Raw genomic sequence first — 20,494 nt, 5'->3', positions numbered from 1 at the left:
CCAAGAAGCCATTATGAATGGCTTCTTGGAGATCCCAAATTTGGCTTCTTCTTGTGTAATTCATTCTCCATTTGGTACCAGCCCAGATCTCAATGGGGTTGAGATCTGAGCTGTTTCCTGGCCACAGTGGTTGCTGAATTGAGTATTCATTGAGTCACTTATTAACCTGCAACAAAAACTAAAGCTTTTTTATAACTAAATATTAATTATTAATATTAATATTAATAATTAATTTAATTTTTTAACCCCAATTCGTGTGGTACATTTTAGGGTTATAATAGCATTCTAACACTTTCTGCCCTATGACAAGAAGCAGAGTCATCCCGAAAGATGCACACAGAAATAAGTGAGAGACTAATTTTAGAATCAAAAGCAACTTTAAAACATTCTCTAAAAATGAACGTTTTTGGAATCAGCAGCAGCTTTAAAACATTCTCCAAACCTCAACTGGTATGGCTGTATCAATTTATCTAAATTCTGGGAGACAGTTGTTTTAAGATCAAATTAATACTTGTTTTTTCTCTATCCAACAATAGATGGTGCCAATTAGGAATATAGTTCCTTGTGTTGTCCATTACAATGTTTTTAAACTAGTCCCACTGTTATACCAAACTGTTGCTGTTCATATGCTGTGACACTGTTTTTATGCTCTGAAGATGCTGGATATAATCCCAGTAAAATATCAGCAAATAGTGAAATAAATATTAATTAATTTCTTATTATTCTGTCTTTAACCGTGTGTTCTTCTACAACATTCACGAAATTTCCATCCCCTTAATACTATTATTTACTCTTTCCAATTTATACTGATGTAGTTAAAATCTTCCATAATGATCACTTGTTTTGACTTTATCAAACTCAACTGCTAAATATCTCCTGCTCAAATGCAGTACATCTCTTGCATAGTCTTCCACGTAATCCAAGCTTCTCTTTCGATACATTACTGCTATCATTTATTGATGCTCTTTTCATCTGCAGAATTATTACAATATATATAATTTCTAACATTGTGTGTCTTTGGGCCCTGTAAATTCCCCACCAGCAACAAAAATGGAAGGTTATGTAATGATTCCAAATATCTATCTATCTATATATCATCATCATCAAATTTCTGACATGTACCCTCAAAACAGTGTACAGGATATGATAGTATTACAAGAAAAACTTACATCATTACGAACTTCCCATCTACAATTTTCCTCCAAATCAGTCTGTTAAGTGTCAAGACTCCAACATTATCAGATCTCATATTTCTATCTTCTAAGGCACTTTTTACCATATTAATCCACCTATATCTTGGTCTTCGCCTGGTCTGTTTCCTGCCAACCTGACAGAGAACACTCGTTTTGCTAATCTTTCCCAGCCCATTCTGTTTAAGTGACCATACCACCTGAGTTTGATCTGCTGATGTATTCCTGGATACTGACAATGTCAACTTCTTTTTCATTTTTAATATGATACTGCCATTGATGCCATCTGTTCATGCACTTAATCCTTCTCAGGACTCTCATATCCCTGGTCTCTAGTCTTTGGTCAAGTGTTTTACTTCTGACCTAGCTCTCAGATCCATAAGATAATACTGGTTTGAACACTGTCTTGTATATAGCTAATTTAGTGTTTTGACTAATTTCTCTCTTATTCCATATAAATTTATTCAGTTGACTTCCTACCATACCAGCTTTGTTGATCTGTTGTCTATTTCCATATTTAATTTACCATCTTCACTAAAAATCGTGCCTAAGTAGCTGAATTGTTTTATTTTTTCCAGAGGCTCTCAGTTCACAATGCAGTTGACATTTTCAATGATTCTGTCTATTTTCATTGTCTTTGTCTTTTTATTGCTGACCTTCACACCATATCTATTACAACAGTTATTTAATTTAGTCAGGGAATCTTTTAAAACTTTCCTACATGTTCGTCTTTTCGAAATGAAATTCAATTTTATCCTGCTCAAGACTAAATGGTGATCACTTCCAATTTCAAATACTCTGTACACTCTGGTGTCCTGCATCAAGGAGAAAATATCACTATCAACAATAACATAGTCAATGAGACTTTTCTTATTCCTTGCTTCTTCTCTCCATGTGAATTTGTGCACATTCTTATGTTGGAACATGGTATTAGTAATAACTAGTCCATGTCCTCAGCAGAAATCCAACAAGTATTTGCCATTATTATTAGCTTTGCTCTTTTCTCCAAATTTTCCTAAAATATTTTTGTATGTCTGACAATTATTTCCTACTCTGCTATTTAAGCAACAAGGACGAACTTTTCCTTTTTCATTGTGTCAGCTGCTTTCTCTAATGCATCAAAAAATTCCTCCACTTCTACTTTAGTAGAACCTTCTGTCCCACAGAAGGTTCTACTAAAGTCTCATTGTCCAGTTCCCCATTCTGATATTTGCGCACATTGCTCTACTTGATATTGCCTAGCATTCAAGATTAGCCTCATGTTTAGTGTTGAGTACTATGGCTACTCCTTCTTTTCCTTGATTATCATTGCCTGAATATAACATTTTGTATTTATTGCTCAGAAAGATCTCACCAGTTTTTGTCTTTTTTTTTCAATCATCCCTATTATATTGATCTGGTACTTATCTAATTCCTCAGCTAACTCCATTTCTTTGCCATTCAGGCTTCTTATGTTGATAGTAAGGATCTTGAACTCTGGTTATATATATATATATATATATATATATATAAGGTGATTAAAATTTTAAAGTATTCTTGTTTAAGGCCCTGTGAGTGCCACCCAGTGATCCAAATGCTCTTAAACTTTGCAGGAAGACATATCTGAAGGGGAAAAAAAAAAAGACAGTTGCAAAATTCACACTGTATGATTAACAAATGTAGACATAGTAATTTTTCTGTGTAAGAAAGTGACACAAGCATAAATAACAAACTTTTATTCATTTCCATTACGCATTCATGGGCTGTACTGTTCAATGTGCTGCCCTTCCCAGTATGCTATAAACTGCATCCTTTGCAGAGTGTGCTCAAAAGCAGAACGCAGCTAGTCAGGACTGATGTTGCTTCCATACTGCATTATGCTATCTTTCAGCACTGGCTAATTATCAGGATGATCCCAATAAACACTGTCTTTGAGAAATCCCCAGAGCCAGAAGTCACAGGGGATCAGATCAGATCAGGTGAACAAGGCAGCCATGCAATGGGAAACACATGATTAACCAATCTGGTTTCTGTGAAATGTTCTCAAAGTACCTTGACCGATGTGTGTAGGGGCTATATCCTGCATAAAAATGACTGAATCCATGCACAGTCATTGCTGTAGCTCTGGCACAAAAATTTGTTTATCATATTGCGATACCTGTCGGCAGTAACTGAGCAGGTCACCGGACTCAACTGGTGAACGTCCTCAAAGAAGAAGAATGGTACAATGATAAACGAAGCTATAAATCCACACCAGACAGTAACTTTAGATGAATGCAAAGGTGTATTGTGGGTGGAGTGAGGTGAAGTGAGTCCATTCAGGTGAAATGAGCCTTATCTCCCCCACAAAATCATCCATGGCCACACAGCATCCAATTGCACTTAAGCAAGGAATGTTAAAATGAATGTCAGTCAACATTCAAAGTTGTTGCACAAAGGAGTTGTACCTGCAACCCCTGTGTCAGGAGCTGCAAATCTGATAATCTGTAAATCTGTCTTGATACAGCACACACACTGCAGGAACCAATGCTGTTATTCATGACGTGCTCCACAACAGCAGTAGCAACTTCATTCACTTGTGAACTGTTGTTTATTATTTTAACGGTATAATAGAACACAGAAACTAAGTAAATAATTAATTTATTAACTTGATGCTGATATTTCGCTGGTATTATAACCAGCATCTTCAGAGCACAAAAATACTGTTTGTCACAATACACGAGACTAAAACAACATGGTGTACTTAAACAAAATTGTAGCAGCAACACAAAGACTAGAGTTTTTCCTGGAAAAACACAAAAGTACTACACAGAAACCCATATAAATCAGAGAGATTGTTCTTAGAGGCGACAGAAGCCCTAAAACACACTCCAAATCTCAACAAGTATGGCTGTATTAACTTGCCGAAGATCTGGGAGAGAGTTATATTAAGAAAAAACTAGCACTTTTCTAGGACTCTAGTAATATATGATAGCAGTTTTTTTTTTTTTTTTTTTCCAGATAGAGGGCGCCAAAATCAGGACTCTAGTCTTTGTGTTGCTGCTACAATTTTGTTTAAGTACACCATGTTGTTTTAGTCTCGCGTATTGTGACAAACAGTGTTTTTGTGCTCTGAAGATGCTGGTTATAATACCAGCGAAATATCAGCATCAAGTTAATAAATTAATTATTTACTTAGTTTCTGTGTTCTATTATACCGTTAAAATAATAAACAACATGTTCGACGAACACATAAGTCTGTCCACACTTGTGAACTGATTGGTTTGCAATCTCTGTCAGGTCTAACTCCCAACAATCAAATTTCTTCAAAACAACTAATCATTGTCGCACAGCAGAATGGAATTAGTGAACTTCGTCAGCATTTGCTCAAGTCACAAAATTTGCGGAGTGCAGCAACAGCATTGCAATTGTTTAGGTAATACAGCTTCACAAGTAAAGCATGTCAGGGAAAATTTAGTGCAATCACTGTGGAAGGTATTAACAACCAGAATGAAGAGAAAAATCTTGTGTCCATCTTTTTAAATCCTTCTGGCACCTGCTGAGATGCATGGCATGTAAATCCCACGCATTTGGTATTTATAATGCCCCTGGTGGTGAATTTTGGAACTACCCCTGCCTCTTCAGATATCAGTTCTGCATGATGCAAAATGTATTCCTGCAAATTTTCACAGCATTTGGATCACTGGGTGGCACTCCACAAAGCCTTAAACATGGATACTTTAATTTTGATAACCCTGTATATATAAGAAAAATCTATTCAGCTGGAGTCCAGGAATAACTTGCATATGGATAGACTGATAGAAAAAGAAAATGAATGATAGATGCTTAGATGTTGTTTTGTCAATGTGCTTTAAACAAAAAAGGAAACCGAACTAAATATGGAAATTATAGACAATTTCCCTTCTTTTGGCTACAGACAAGATATATATGCAAACATACTTGACATGTAGCTAACAAAATTGTTAAACACTACAGGATTCATTACAGAAAAATTACGTGTATAGTTAACTGAATTTTTTGAACATTTTGTGAACATTATTTATTAAGTTTTAAATGCACTGCATAAACTCCTATATAGTTTAAATGTAGACTAGATTAACAAATTTACCTGAGATAAACAAACCACTTCACTCCTATTGTTTTCTGAATGACTAACTGTATCTTCAAATCTTTCCTGGGATGTTTCACTGGTAATTGGGGATTGTTGGAAATCACTGTCACTACCAGCTGACACTCCATTGACTACATTGTATGAATGTAATGGAATCTGAAAATTTTGAAAACAAATATATTTATTAAAGATTAGAAATTCTGAAGATCAGACTGTAAGTTAAAAGATAAGCTGAATTTACATACATTTTGTAGAGTTCTTAAAATCTGCTTTAAAATATAGTTTTTCCTTATAAAGTGTTAGCTGAGCATAGTTCATTGTATTACTTTCGGCATGAGCCACAATGGAAAAAAACATTGAGTAAAAATTATGTAATTCAATATAATAATGCAATTATGTATGTAATTATATATAATTATATGTATATAATGTAGAAAGTTTTTTTTTTTTTATCTTGAGTTTACTACATGTAAACTCAATTTTATACTTGGTTTTATTCTTTTTCCCAAGTAAGCAAAACAATGTTTTGCACATGAAATATATTCACGTCTCAGCTACTTGGTTAAGGTGTCAGGGATAAGGTCTCAAGGATAAAGTGGTTGGCTCTATGCCTCCCAGTGTGTCCCATGTCTGTACATGCATGTCTTCAGGGCCAGTTTGCCTGTTCTGGTGACAAAACACCTGAGTTTCTGGGTGAAAAAAATCCCCTACGTGTGAGACCAGCTAACTCATCTTTAGTTGAAAGAGACCAGATAAAGGTTCCCCATGTCTTGGATGGGAATCGAACCCAGGTCTTTCTGACCAAAGGGCTTTGTCTATACCACATGAGCTACAGAGGCTCCGAGATTGAGGATAGATGGCAAGAATTTAATTGTAAAACAGAAAATTCCCAAATTTGAGAAGAAGATGAGTAAACCCTCGATGAATGACAAGATACTGAAAATGATAAAAGAAAGAAACAAAAAAATTGTCCTGAATACAAGAACTTTACAAGGAGATGAGGAGAGAATGTAGAATTGCAAATGAACTATGACTCAAAAACAATTACAAGGAAATTGAGCTGTTGGACAAAAACACAAAACCAGAAAACTTTGTGAAAAAGTTAGGGAGCTAACTAGCAAATCTTGGAAAAGGGTAGGATCTCGGATTGAAGATGCCAGTGGAAACATCCTAATGGAGAATGACAAAATAAGGGATAGAAAAGATTCAAAGGAACTCTACAATCATGATGGAATAGATAAACTGTTGCAAGAAAATTTGGAGGGCCTACTATTCTTACTTGGGAAGTGGCAAATGACATTAGGAAAGTGAAATCAGGAAAAGCTCCAGGAATAGATGGAATACAAAAGACATATGTAGTTCTGTGATTTGAGACTTTCAATAATTCAATCAAGCTAACTGAATATCACAACTGTTTTTTTTTTTTTATTACTATCTGAAAACAGCCAAACTGGAGTTTTGCATTCTTACTTAGGGAAAAAAACTTGATTACTTTTCCACTTCTCTGCAAGTTTCTTGTACATTTCCTGTTGTGAATGAAACACTTGATGAGCAATGATCAGATTGTGTGTAAAATGATACCTTATGTTATTATTATTATACAGATACCTCCATGGACTCCGAAGACTCACAGCAGGAGACCCAATCTATCCACACAATCTGTCATACCTCTCCTTGAGCCCATTAACATACAAATGCACTCACAACTATGGCAACCCATTCCATTCATTCACAACTCTCCACGCAAAAAATCTAGTCCTCACATCCCTACAGACCACACCTTTATTCAATTTCCAGGGATGAGCCCTTGTTCTGGTCCCTCTAGCCAAGTGCTGAAACATCCCCCCCCCCTGCATCTATCCTATAAAACCCTTTAAGCAACTTAAATTTTTCTATCATATACCTTCTTTTTCTCCTATCAACCAACTTCTGCAATCCACACACACCTTCAATCTATCCTCATAGGGAACGTTCTACAGGCCACTCACCATCTGGTAACTTGCCTCTGAATTCTCTCCACTGCTTTATCATCCCCAGGAAACCCAGTGGACCAGACTTGAGCACAGTAGTCCAGATGTGGACATATCAAGGCCTTATAAAGAGGGATAACAACTTTCTTATCTCTACTTGTTAATCTGTTCTTCAAGAGCCAAGTAATTTTATGGGCTAACTTAGAAACATGTCCTCTAAAATTTAACTCTCCATTTACCATCACACGTAAATCTCTAGCTTCATCTATTTCCTGGGGTACAGTGCCATCGATGTGATGCACAGCTTGCGATCTATTTATTCCAAAATGCATAACTTCACATTTTTCAACATTAAACTGAGAACCCATTAAATTTTGCCCATATTGACAGCCTATTTAAATCATTCTGCAAACTCTCCATATCACCTTAAGTAACTATTACTCTACCTAATTTTGCATTATCAGCAAACAACTGTATATTCCTTTTATGTTATTTCCTATATCATTTATGTACAAATTAAACAGCAATGGTGGTCCCAGCACTGAACCTTGCAGCACACCACTAGTCATCTGTTTTTGCCTCGATTCTGCCCCTGCATACACCACTTTTTGATATCTGTCCAGCAGCCACCCCTCTTATCCATTTAACCAGTGTCATATCCATCCCCACTGTTCTAATTTATGTAACAGAGTTCTAATGGTATTCTATCAAATGCCTTTGCAGAATCATCACGTAGCCATTTCCTTTATCCAACTCAGCTATTACTCTATTATAAAAAATTACTAAGACATGACCGACCTTTCACAAAGCCATGTTGACCTTCATACAGCATCATATTTTTATCTACCCATTCTTGAATTCCCTTTTTTATCAATTTTTCTAGTACTTTTACACCACTCCTGAGATATTGATTGGTCTATAATTTGCTACTGTAATCTTAGGACCTCCCTTATGCAAAAGAATTATTTTGCCCTCTTTCCACTCCCTTGGAACTCTACCAGAGCTGAGACTTAAAAGAGTCTAGTCAAAGGCATTGCCAGTTCCCTTGCACATTCTTGCAAAACCTTAGCTTATATCCCATTGAATCCCACAGCTGTATTTACATTGGGATTCTGCAATATCTTAAGATCCTCCAACTCATCCATCTCTTTCTTACATTAACATCTGTCACATAGGTTAAGGCAGTAACCTCACTAGGATGATATAAAAATGGTCACTCAGCAACTCAATGATTTTATCCACTTCTGTCTCCTCGTGACCATCGTCACTCATTAAGGTTAATCTTCCATAGTCTTTCTTCCTCTTATTTGCCATATAATGAAAGAACTCTTTGGGATTTCCTTTGGCCTACTTGGCTAGACTCTTCTCATAATCAGATTTTGCCTTCCTTTCCAAGTTGGTCATCTTTTTTACCTGAGTCTTGTAGTGTACATGAGTTTGCTGGTCACCTTTCTCTTACATACCTTCCACAGCATTTTCTTCTTCTGCAGCTCATGCTTAATGATATTACTTATCCATCTAACTCCTACCGGATTAACCCTCCTTATAATTTAATACTGCTTCCTCTAGATCAGCGCTTCCCAAACTGTGGGCTGTGGCCCCCTTGGGGGCCCTAGATTTTGTTGAGGGGACCGTGAAATAATGAAAACAAATTTAAAATGTTTTAAGACTAAGTAGATTTTTTTTTATTTTAAAAGAAACGTATTTAACTTTTATTATTTATTATTTCTTTTTTGTTATTTTTTATATTTTAATGGAAAAATTCACGCATTGGTGTTGGTTCACAAACTTTGCTTCATTCGTATTTTGGCGCTTAACGAATATTAGTAAATATTGCTTATTGATATGTTTCATTTCAAATCAGTGGTTAATTGTATTTACTTCGAATGCTCTCCAGGGAAGCTCCAAATCTTCCTGTCCCTTTCAACACATGTTCGTAATCAGGAACTGTTGATATTGACTTTATATACATATCAAAACTCATTTTATATTATCACTGTCATCCGAGCTAGTTTTCTGTCACCAATAAAAGTTTCGCATATATTTCACACATGAAAAAAAGCTTAAACAAATTCATGTGGGGAGATAGTAACTCCCTTGCAGTGGTAAACAACACCCCTCTCTAACAGTCACTATACTGCAGAGGCAATAAAAACAAGTACTTTTATTATGCTAGTGAATAAGGTACGAGGAGTCTGTGCAATATATTTCTCAACAAATAGTGCTAAGAAGAGACAACTGGGATAAAAACACACTAATTAATGAATCACATGTCCCCTCATACAGAAACTATGCTGTATATATAGACAGAAACAAAACCATATGTTGCATGGGCAAACACAGTATCTAACTAAAAACTATTGTTATTAATTAGATGTGTGTGAGTTCGATTTCCCAAGGCAGCAATAAAATTCAACCGAACGTGTTAAAATTTGTAAAAGTGTTAAAACTAAGTAATATATATATAATGAATGTTATGGCAGTTTCACATATGGAATTCGGTTGAAGAGAGTTAGCCTTTCAACTCAATTGTCAGCTATTATATATCACTCCACTCCTTCCTAACACACTTAAACAACCAACACCCCAGAGTCCAGTTCACCTTAGAAAAAGAGGAAAACAACACCCTCCCCTTCCTACACACTTTAATCACCCGCCAGCTTGATGGATCTTTGGTTTTCTCTGTTTACAGAAAACCCACCCATACTGGCAGATACATTCACCAGCAATCCCCCCCCTCACAACACAACAATATGGGGTTATAAAAACACTATATAACAAGGCAAAATTAATCTGCTCAGATGACAAGACCCTAACTACTGAACTAAACACATCCACAACACTTTCTTAGCCAATGGCTATAACCCCAAAAAAATCCAAAAAATACTCAAACCAGTGTTATGTCCCATTCTATCTTACGATTTTTGTTTGTCTTACAAATTGCCTTCATCTATATTCTTCTAACTTCTACTTTCAAGACATCAACAAATTTTCTACTAATATCTGAGTTATTTGTTCCCCGTAGTATCCCTAGTATTTGTATTTTAACTGCGCCCTTTGGGATATTTAGTTTAAGATAATTTTATATATAAACAGAGAAAAGGAACTCAAATATCTGAAAGTGTAACTATTGCAGTCGTGACACTATTTCTTGTTACTCAACATTAATTCCTTAAACTACCCGTTTCTTAACATTAATTCCCCGCGTGATTAGGCTCGAATGTTTCTAAGCGGTGCATTGGATTAGCAATATCAGACAACTTTTTTATCATTAAACAAAAGGTTTATTATTTCTCTAAACATGGTACATATCAAAATACTCAACTAAATTACTTACACACTAAAATTAGCTTAATACAAGTAGTTGGGCTATGATTCGACAAAAGTTACTACGATCATGCCGCCACAAAATTTCATACAAAACATGAATTCACTTAACATGGACAAATTAGATCACCACACATTATTAGATTATTCAACTTCAAGTACACTAACAAAATCATTAACTACTCTAGCACATACTTATGACAATTCCGAATCTCTACACATCTCACTAGGCATTCAAATTCCTCAGGCTACATGATTACTCAATTCACACTAATCAATCTCAATATTGACAAAACCTTTTACTTCATTAACACACAACTATGTCATTAACTTTCCTTTTACAATATAGTAGCACTCAAGATTCTTAGGACAATTAAATATTCACAAATTATCAACACTAGCTAGCTTACTTTTAACACTCTCTATCAAATTCTAAAGTCCTATTATATTTTCTCCCTAATCACTTTAACAGTTCCGTATTATGACAATGGTACCTATCACAAACAACTTCTAGTTAACATAAGACAAAATTCACAATACCTTTCTTTAGCTTCACTTACGGGCCTTTACCTTCTACTGAACGAACTTGCTTGCATAACTTCTTGCAATTCAGGGCTATATAAACATCTGCGCCGTCGGCTGTACTATCCGAAACGAGGACATCGATATTTTCACAGCTTCCTATGACTCTATGGTGTATTTCACTTTCTACATAGGAATACGAGAATAGCTTTCCCGCTCACCTTCGATTCCTTGTTGTGGCATGAGGATATAAGCCATATCTCTCCACTCAGGAACACCGTAAAATCCACTAGAAAACCAAACTAAAACCACCGCGACTGTCCAAACGTTTCTTCTCCTCTGGCAAAAGGCAAAAAGGCCTAAGGCCTCCTTGACTATCTAAACATCTTCTCCAAAACCCAAAAGAGCCTACTCTTCTCAAAAAAAAAAAAAAAGCCACGGGGGGGGGGGGTTACCAACCCTTTTACAGCTGCCTCCCTAACGGCGCCCTTTCTTACTTCTTTTTCCCGCCTCCTACTTGTTTTCCGTCTGTCTACCAATTGGGTAGCATTTTGCCGCCATGCGTCATTTTGATTGGCAACTCGTAACGAAGTTTCTATCCGGATATAGGCCCTAAGCGATATTCCGTTATTTCTCTTGTTAGCCTCTATCTTAACCCCCTTTTAAACCTTTTCTCAGAATTCTACTTAATGCTTAATCTGTAGCCTCTTACATAGCGTATTTCATGACTCATTCTTTTATACTTATGCACTTAACTCTTTCATTCTTAATCGCATTACTATATTAATCCTTAGTTAGCTACTTATTTAATACAAATTCCTTGTTTAGTCATAATACATCTTAATATATTCTTTTCTTTTGTTATCTTAACTAAACAATAGACCTCTACATTTTACTCAATTTATACTGGATGCAAGAATATTTTATTAATTAAATTATTCCTTTCTATTTTTTGTTATGGGATTTTTTGTTATGTTATTTATTTTTCATGTTACACCATGATAACTGAGAATACTATATTCTCAAGATATCAGGTGTAACACCAGTAAACCACAACCCCCCTCCCCCCCCCTCCACAATAAAGATTACACGAAATCTATCACCATCCCCTACATCCAGGGCACCTCTGAGAAAATAACCAATATCCTCAGAAAATATGGCCTTACTTCCTGTTACAGACCATATAAAAAGTTGGCATCACTTATCTGCTCTACCAAAGACCAACCACTTCCCCTAGACCTACCTGGTGTATACCAGGTCCCTTGCAGCTGCAAACTGTCCTACTTTGGCCAAACAGGCAGAACAAAAATATCAGGATTTCAGAACACAAAGACTAAATCTGGTTTCACCAGTACAGCCACTCTGGGCTGGCAGACCATGCCTTAGATACCCACCATAGAATTCGTTGGAAGAAAACAAAAAATAATACACCGCAGCAAGTTTAAATACGAAAGATTATTCAAGGAATCTACAGCAGCTCTAAAAAACATTCCTAACCTTAACAAATTTGGGTGCATGAAAATACCCCAAATTTGAGAGACTTACATTTTGAGAACTTCAGCCCAACTGCCAAGTCAACCAAATTAGCCCACCAGAGAACACCATTAGGACTTTAGGAACAATATTAGTTTCTTGCTTTCTTCCTCATTTGCCTTTGTTAGTGCCTGCACGCACATACCATATCTTTATGTTCCTGAAGATGTCAACGTGACGTTGCCGAAATATAGAAGTTATTTATTAAAGTTACCTTTAATTAATATACTTTATATGCGTTGTTAATTCTGTAAACTAATTACCAGTTATGTATGACCAACATATAAGCCTTGCTACTAGAAAAGGATTGTTGAAGAAGCTTAGAAATGGAGGAAAGGGTGCTGTAAAAGGAGTTAGAGATGATAAAGGTGACATGAAAACAGGAGAAAAAGATATCCGTGAAGTATGGAGTAATTACTTTAAAAAATTGCTAAATGAAACAACCGGTGATAGTACAGTGGTAAAAAACACTCTACAGGCATACAGTCAGGAATACATATCCATACTTGAAGTAGAAAAAGCCATCAAAAGCCTGAAATGTGGAAAGGCAGCAGGAGTAGATGATATTTGACAAGAAATGCTGAATTATGGTGGTATAAAAGTCTTACAGTGGCTGCACTGCATAGTTCAGAAAGCCTGGACAGAGGGAAGAATTCCCGATGATTGGAGTAGAGCTCTCATTGTACCCATATATAAAAAGGGAAATAAAACTGAATGTGAGAATTACAGAGGTATTTCCTTACTGAGTGTTCCTGGCAAGATTTATGCAAGTATGCTTGAAAAATGGTTGAGAAGAATTGTGGAAGAAAAGCTTCATGAAGAACAAGCTTGATTCAGGCCAAACAGAGGCTGTGAGTATCAGATCTTCACTTTACGACAAATAGTTGAGAAATAATGGGAATATAACAAAGATCTATATTTAAGTTTTGTCGATTTGGAAAAGGCATATGACAAGTTGCCGAGAGAGAAACAATTCAATACGCTATAGTTATATGGTGTCGATGGGGCATTATATAAAGCAATATTTAGTCTTTATTTGATTTGTAAGTCAGCAGTTAGAATTGAAGAAAGTACAGGAAGATTGTTTAATGTTAAAAATGGTGTGAGACAAGGATGTACATTATCCCCTCTGTTATTCATTATCTATATGGATCACATTATGAAGGAAAGTGGTATTAAACCTGGTATCAAAATTGGAGATGTTAATGTCAGCTAGCTCTTTTCTTCATGCGGACGATGTTATACTTCTAAATAAATCCACTACAAGTCTGCAAGATTCCCTGACTAAATTAAATAACTGTTTTAATAGATATGGTATGAAGGTAAGCAATAAACGACAAAGACAATGAAAATAGGCAGAATCATTGAAAATGTCAACTGTGTTGTGAATGGAGAACCTGTGGAACAAGTGAAACATTTCAGCTACTTAGGCACGATTTTTAGTGAAGATGGTAAATTAAATATGGAAATAGTTAAATAGAATTAACAAAACTGGTAACGTAGGAAGTCAATTGAATAAATTCATATGGAATAAGAAAGAAATTAGTCGGAACACTAAATTAGCTGTATATACAATGATGATGACAGTGTTTAAACCAATTTTAACTTATGGATCTGATAGCTAGGTCAGAAGTAAAACACTTGACCAAAGACTAGAGACTGCAGATATGAGAGTTCTGAGAAAGATTAGAGGCGTGAACAGATGGAATCAATGGAAATATCATATTAAATACAAGGATATTAGGAAAGAACTTGAGACATTATCAGCATTCACGAATGCGTTAGCAGGGCTAATCTAAGGTGGTATGGTCACTTAAACAGAATGGACGAGGAAAGATTAGCAAAACAAGTGTCCTCTGCCAGGTTGGCAGGAAATCGACCCAGAGGAAAACCAAGATATAGGTGGATTGATACCGTACAAAGTGCCTTAGACAATAGAAATATAAGATCTGATAATGTTGGAGTCTTGACAGGTAATGGACTGATTTGGAGGAAAATTGTAAATAGGAAGTTAGTAACAACGTAAATTTTTCATGTAGTACTATCATATCCTGTACACACCTTGAGGTTATATGACAGCAATTTGATGATGATGATGATGGATATATGTGGAATTACAAAGCAGATAATTATGACAAGCTGAGGAGACTTTCAGCAAAGCAATAGCATAAGAATTTGGAGGGAAGAGATGTTGTTGGTGCATGTGTCGGAAGGTGTTTAAAGAAAGCAATATCTGAATGTATACCTATAGTAAAAAGGTTAAATCAGGTAGGAGTTAGATGGATGAATAACTTCAGCAAGCAGGAGTTGCAAACAAAGAAAGGTTGTTGAGGCATTATAAAGAAAAACCTGATCAGCATGACCATGAGTATAAGGTGCAGGCAAGAAGAGTGACTGGAATGGTAAGCAAGGCCAAAGCTAATGATAAAGCCAGTTGATGAAGCCAAAAGAAATCTAAAAAGTGCTGATGGTGGGGAGGTACCAGGAGGAACCAAACCAAATACTGAGTGAATTACTCAGTGAGCATTTTACAGAGGTGTAATATCTAGGTGGTGACATTGCAATGCGAGATGTGATATTGACTGATAGGTGAACAGAGGTTGAAGAAATGGAGGTACTTAAAATATTGCAGAACCTCAATACGAACACAGCCATGGGATTAGATGACATATCAGTCCATGTGTTATGAGAATGTGCAAGGGAATTATCAGCTACTCTGACAAAGCTGTTTAATTAAAGTCTCTGGGAAGGTGCCAATGTAGTGATCAAAGAAAGAGATCAAAATAGTTGCATAAAGAAAGTTCCAAGACAGAAGTAGGAAATTATAAGGTAATCAGCATCTCAGAAGTGTGGTTAAGGTATTGGAGAAATTGGTGAAAAATAGAATTCAGGACTAGGTGGATAGGAATACAATACTCTATAAAGTATGACAAGGTTCTGTGAAGGGTAGGTCTTGCCTCAGTAATCTGTTTACTTCTTAAACAGATATAAGGTTATTAAAGGGGTTTATAGGATTGATTTGACAGGACTTATAGGAAAGGAGTAGAAGTTGTTTAAGACTGTGGTTAGCAAGGGTGTTAGGAGTAAGTTTTTTGTTTGGAGGGAGGTAAATGGGTGGAATGGGTTGCCAGAAATGGTTGTGGGTGCTTCATCAGTGAATGAGTTTAAGGAGAAGTATAACAGGTATTGTGTGAATGGTGGTGTGTGTGTGTGTAAGTAAATGGATCTCCAACGATGAGTATTCCGACTCCATGGAAATGTATAATAATAATATTTCTGAAGCTTCCTTGAATTTCTTGACATAGAACTTAAAATCCATATACAGCATTTCTATTTTCTGGCAACATACAGGATGACCTTCACTGACTGTATGATAGGCTAATGCAGATTTATATTTTATTTTCTTTCCACATCTGTATCAAGTTCTGATGCATAGATCTCTCTGGACTGTTCTGTTTGTCCAACATAACATATGCTGCATGAACAGTGGATTTAATAAACATAAATTGAGGTGATTTAGGTGGACTTAAACATTTTGGGTTTTTGCACACTGGGATAAAAGTTAATTTTAGCTAATGTCATTGAAGTATTATAAAAATTTTGTCCATTGCATGTTCATTATAACAAAGGAAACTGCACCTCTGTACTGTTGATTAGTTGCGACTGTCTGTAGAAAGTTGCAAGATCTTGCTGATCATCCATTGCACTTATACTCGTTTTGAGACAGGATATAGTTAAGGTATATAAGTTCTTCATCTCTTCTCTATGCTGATAGCAGAGATGCTGTATGATTTGACCCTTAGCATTTTATTTATTCCTATCTTTTATTACGGATGGTGGCGAGATGTAGCATAGAGGTTTCGAAATCTTAACTAGGTAAACCATACCTTATCTCAAAATGGATATAAGTATAACATTGTTATAACATCCTTACTTTTCTTTTTTTTTCCCTCTATATCCTACGCTGCTGGTCTTTATCTTTAATTTCGTCTAATATATTACTTTGTTCTTACTTATCTCTATTCGTCTAAGTCACTTGATATAACGTTCTTTCTCCCCCTTTTTCTACTATATACCCTTAAATAAAATATTTACTTATTAATATTTTCACAGCTATCTTAATTCTCTCACACATGCAATACTTCCTACCAAGTATTCTTTCCATTAGTTCTTTGCAGTCTCATTGGCCTCTTTATATCTTATGTTTTATCTAATCACACAACAATCTGATAGAGTTCAACCGATAAGTATTAACAAAATTTATTTTTTTCACTGCGCCAGCTAATACCTTGGATAGACGGGATTCTTACCCAGGGCAACCCTCTCAAAGTGATACATGAAAATTAGATTGAAATTATCTTGTCCCTTCGTTTTCTTACTTCTTCCTCACAGTCGTGGCTCACTTTAAGAGTTTATATACAAGGATATAACCCGCTTAGTTCGTTAGTATTTTATGAGCGGTTGTTTTGAATTCATAAGACAAAAGCAGATCAGGCAGGTACCTGAATGAAACATTTTAATAAGCTTGAGGAATTATGCAAATATACATTATAGACATATTATTAGGAATGCTCTCAAGGTAAATCAAAGGCTCAAAATTCAATACACTAGACACACATACAAACTTGCATTGACCACTATTACATGCATCTTCAGCATAAATTCATAGGTTAATATCATATCATCCTAATACATGTGGTCATAAATTAACACAGTAACACACTCCATGCATTAAGTTCAGAGATATTCTCGGCCTCGTAGGGCAAAAAAATCTTAACACAATCTTGACCCATACTAAGTCATAGGCTATTCTTACAGTTCTTTAATTTTAGTCCATTACAAAATACTCTCTTAGGGGATCACACTCTTCTATAGCTGGAAATAGGAATCAAAGGTCTACCTTACCGTCTCTGATCTTGATTTTCTTGACCTTCTTCCAGCCCTGTCTGGTCATCAAGGCCTTCTGCTTTAGTTCCTTATGAGCACATCTCCAGTCGGACTGTATGAGTGGAGTCTCAGCGGGAAAGATTGGAAGTGACACAGTAACGTCGCCTTGACCAGACGGCATCCATTTGGTTCCTCCATCGCACGACAACGTACAGCTATCGTAGTCCAAGGATATAGCTTGGCCCATTCCTAACGCTGCAACAGATGAACCAAATGCCTTCCACGACTAGCCAGGAACTTCTCCGACGGCGAGCTCGACCACTGTCCGCAAGATCTGGAACCAGGAATCCAAGAAAAAAAGCCTTGAATGGTGCTTGCATGGCCTTTTTGTTTAATTTTCTCCTCTCGGTATTTCTCGATATTCGTGCGCGGCAACACGATCACGTGTGTTTACGTCAATCTCCTTAGCTCCCTCTATTTAGTCGCACGTATACCTGATTTCTTTTCCTGGAAGGCACTTTGGTTTTTCTTTTCAGTACGTCTTTCCCCTCCCTTCTTATGCATAATACAGGACGGCAAAGGTGACCCTTGAACTCTGACTCACAGGCTTAGTTTTTTTAGTACAAGAGACGGGGTTCTTAAGTGGATTTGCCAGCTTACATTGATCTCTACATTTGGCCCTCACTTAATACAAATTATTTTTAACAGCTCTTCATACAATTTTATACTATTCCTAAATTTTAAATTGATTTGTATTTACAAAGAGCTTACACTTATTCTGTTGCCAACGTTCCATATTCTCTGCCTAAGTTGTATTAAAGTTGTGACCTGAATATTTTATAATAAACATTTCTTAGCCTTTTCAGGACACAACAACATGAACAATAAAATTTTGCAGCTTACTCTAATAATGACATATAAGCAATATTGAACAAGTAATGGACAAAATTTCAAATAGAAAAGTACTTTCACCACACTATGCAAGATCCCAAGATTTTTGTATTCTCCTAAAACACCTCATCCACCTCTCAAGAAAGAAAATGTTTATAAAAACATTCTCTAATTCATGCATATTAAGTTAAGTAAGACAAACAAGGTGATCCAAAAAGATCTGTATATCAGAATATGGTAAAGATACTGAAAAGAAACAAAAACTCAAATCCAGATTAGCCTATCATACAACCAACGATGTCCATCCTGTACTATGGCAGAAAATTGAATGAAAATGCAGTATACAGAGCATACTTAACTGCAAAGTCAGGAAAAATCAGAAATGCTATATCCACACTTAATATAACAAAAATCAAGGTATTATCTTACATAATGTATGGGCATTGTTTAGTAGAAATTTCATACACAGACTTTAGATATGATGCAGATGTTTGAAATGCATAGTTTCCAGCTAAGCATGCCATCGCGCATGTGTGCTGTTAAACCATTCTTCATCCATCAATTTAATTCCAGTCGGCTTTGATAAATGTCTTATGAATATTAAAGGAACTTTTATTAGTCATTTAGTAGAAGTGTAGATCTAATTTTTTTTTAAAAAATCTTAGAATAATGTGGACTTTAAATGAGAACTCACAGAGACATACTGTTATTTTGATACAATTCAATTTTTTTTTTTTTTTTTTGTCAGATTCATGGTACCCTTCAGTCTTTGCAACCGACTTGTATGAAAAGTATAGAAGAGTGATAATCGAACTACATATAAATCTGTATAAAACCAAATATCATAATGTTCCTGATACGTATCTTCAGAAGAGTGCAGAGGATATGACAGTAGTCATAAAAAGTTTACATCATTACGAACTTTCTATCAACAATTTTCCTCTAAATTAATCTGTCATAATTCCAATATTCAGATCTTATATTTGATCTTCTCAGGTACTTCTTACTTCACCAATTTCAATTTTACACCTAAATCAAGCTTTAGAGAGATAGTTGAAGAGGTCAAAGTAGTTAACGGAGTTTGGAGAGCGATGGAGCACATGAAAAGGACAGGTTGATTTGGTAGGGAAATTTTGAGCCAAAGCAGATCAAACAGTGGGGATATGAGGTTTTGCAATCTCTGCCATGGTATGCCAGTTCTGATGAATGCACAATTGCTATCTTTGTGGCAGAAAGAACTGTGTAATGTGTAGTTTGAGTTGTATAGTGGTTGTTGCTAGTTGGGGTTCTGATAAGAATTCTGGTTTAGATGACTGTAAGCTGTTTAGGCCACAGATGTTGGCAAAGTGGATGTGGAAACTTTTCTTTTGGTCTTGAGCCTAAAAAATCTGGTTGAATTTATGATGTTTTTATGAATTTTTTGATTGGATATTTTTGGAGGCGCGGGGGGGGGGAGATTTTTGTGATCGGCAGTAAAATCGCATTTCCTTTGGTTGTAGTACATTGTATTTGGTGAGAAAGAGATAAAAAAAAAGTGGGGCATACCACACACACACAAAGGAATTCAGTCTCCTGTCCATATGTGGCCTCGACAGTTCTCCCTGCAGCCACAGTATTTGGTCTCTCTCCAGTCACGAACTGGCAAAAGACGTGGTTGCAGGATTTGACACTAGCTGATCAGGAAGCTGCCAGATTCCCTTACTACATGATTTAGTTCCGTACACTAACTAGCAGCTGGCCTGCAAAGTAGTTTTACTGCTATACCTCTGAATGGAAGAGGGTCCAAGCCCCTACAGTAGGATTGGTATGTCATTGAGGGTATCACTTTCACTGCATGTGGGAAGAGAGGTATTTCTTCATTTTTTATTGCCGGTTCTACTTTCTTTCTATTGATGTGGTTTGGGATCTGTATAGTTTGTTCCAGTAGCTGACTTTTCACTGTTCATGCTGTTCCCTGAAGAAAACGCTGGGGAACATTATTTAACTGATATTTAAATCAAACGTTTCATCCAGCATGAAATTACATCATGCTATATCATCATTTTATTATGGTTTAAGCCAATATGAATAAAGTGTAGCCAGCT

The 20,494-nt window shown here is 36.0% G+C and overlaps 1 protein-coding gene across 3 annotated transcripts in view; it reads right to left on the bottom strand.

Annotated features, from left to right (window-relative positions):
- LOC150093934 (uncharacterized) overlaps positions 1-20,494 on the bottom strand; it is a 513,542-nt gene that overhangs the window by 465,243 nt on the left and 27,805 nt on the right. For all 3 annotated transcript variants that reach the window (XM_090412955.1, XM_090412957.1, XM_090412956.1), the window contains exon 4: positions 5,278-5,436. In XM_090412955.1, the coding sequence (XP_090269081.1) occupies positions 5,278-5,436 (159 nt within the window). The remainder of the gene's footprint in view (positions 1-5,277; positions 5,437-20,494) is intronic.

This window comes from Typopeltis vanoorti, chromosome 23 (genome assembly GCF_054136105.1).
Source record: "Typopeltis vanoorti isolate ZY-2024b chromosome 23, IOZ_Tvanoo_1.0, whole genome shotgun sequence".
Lineage (NCBI taxonomy): Eukaryota > Metazoa > Arthropoda > Arachnida > Uropygi > Thelyphonidae > Typopeltis > Typopeltis vanoorti.
Note: the sequence above shows the minus strand (reverse complement) of the source record. Positions and strands in the feature narration are given on the sequence as shown.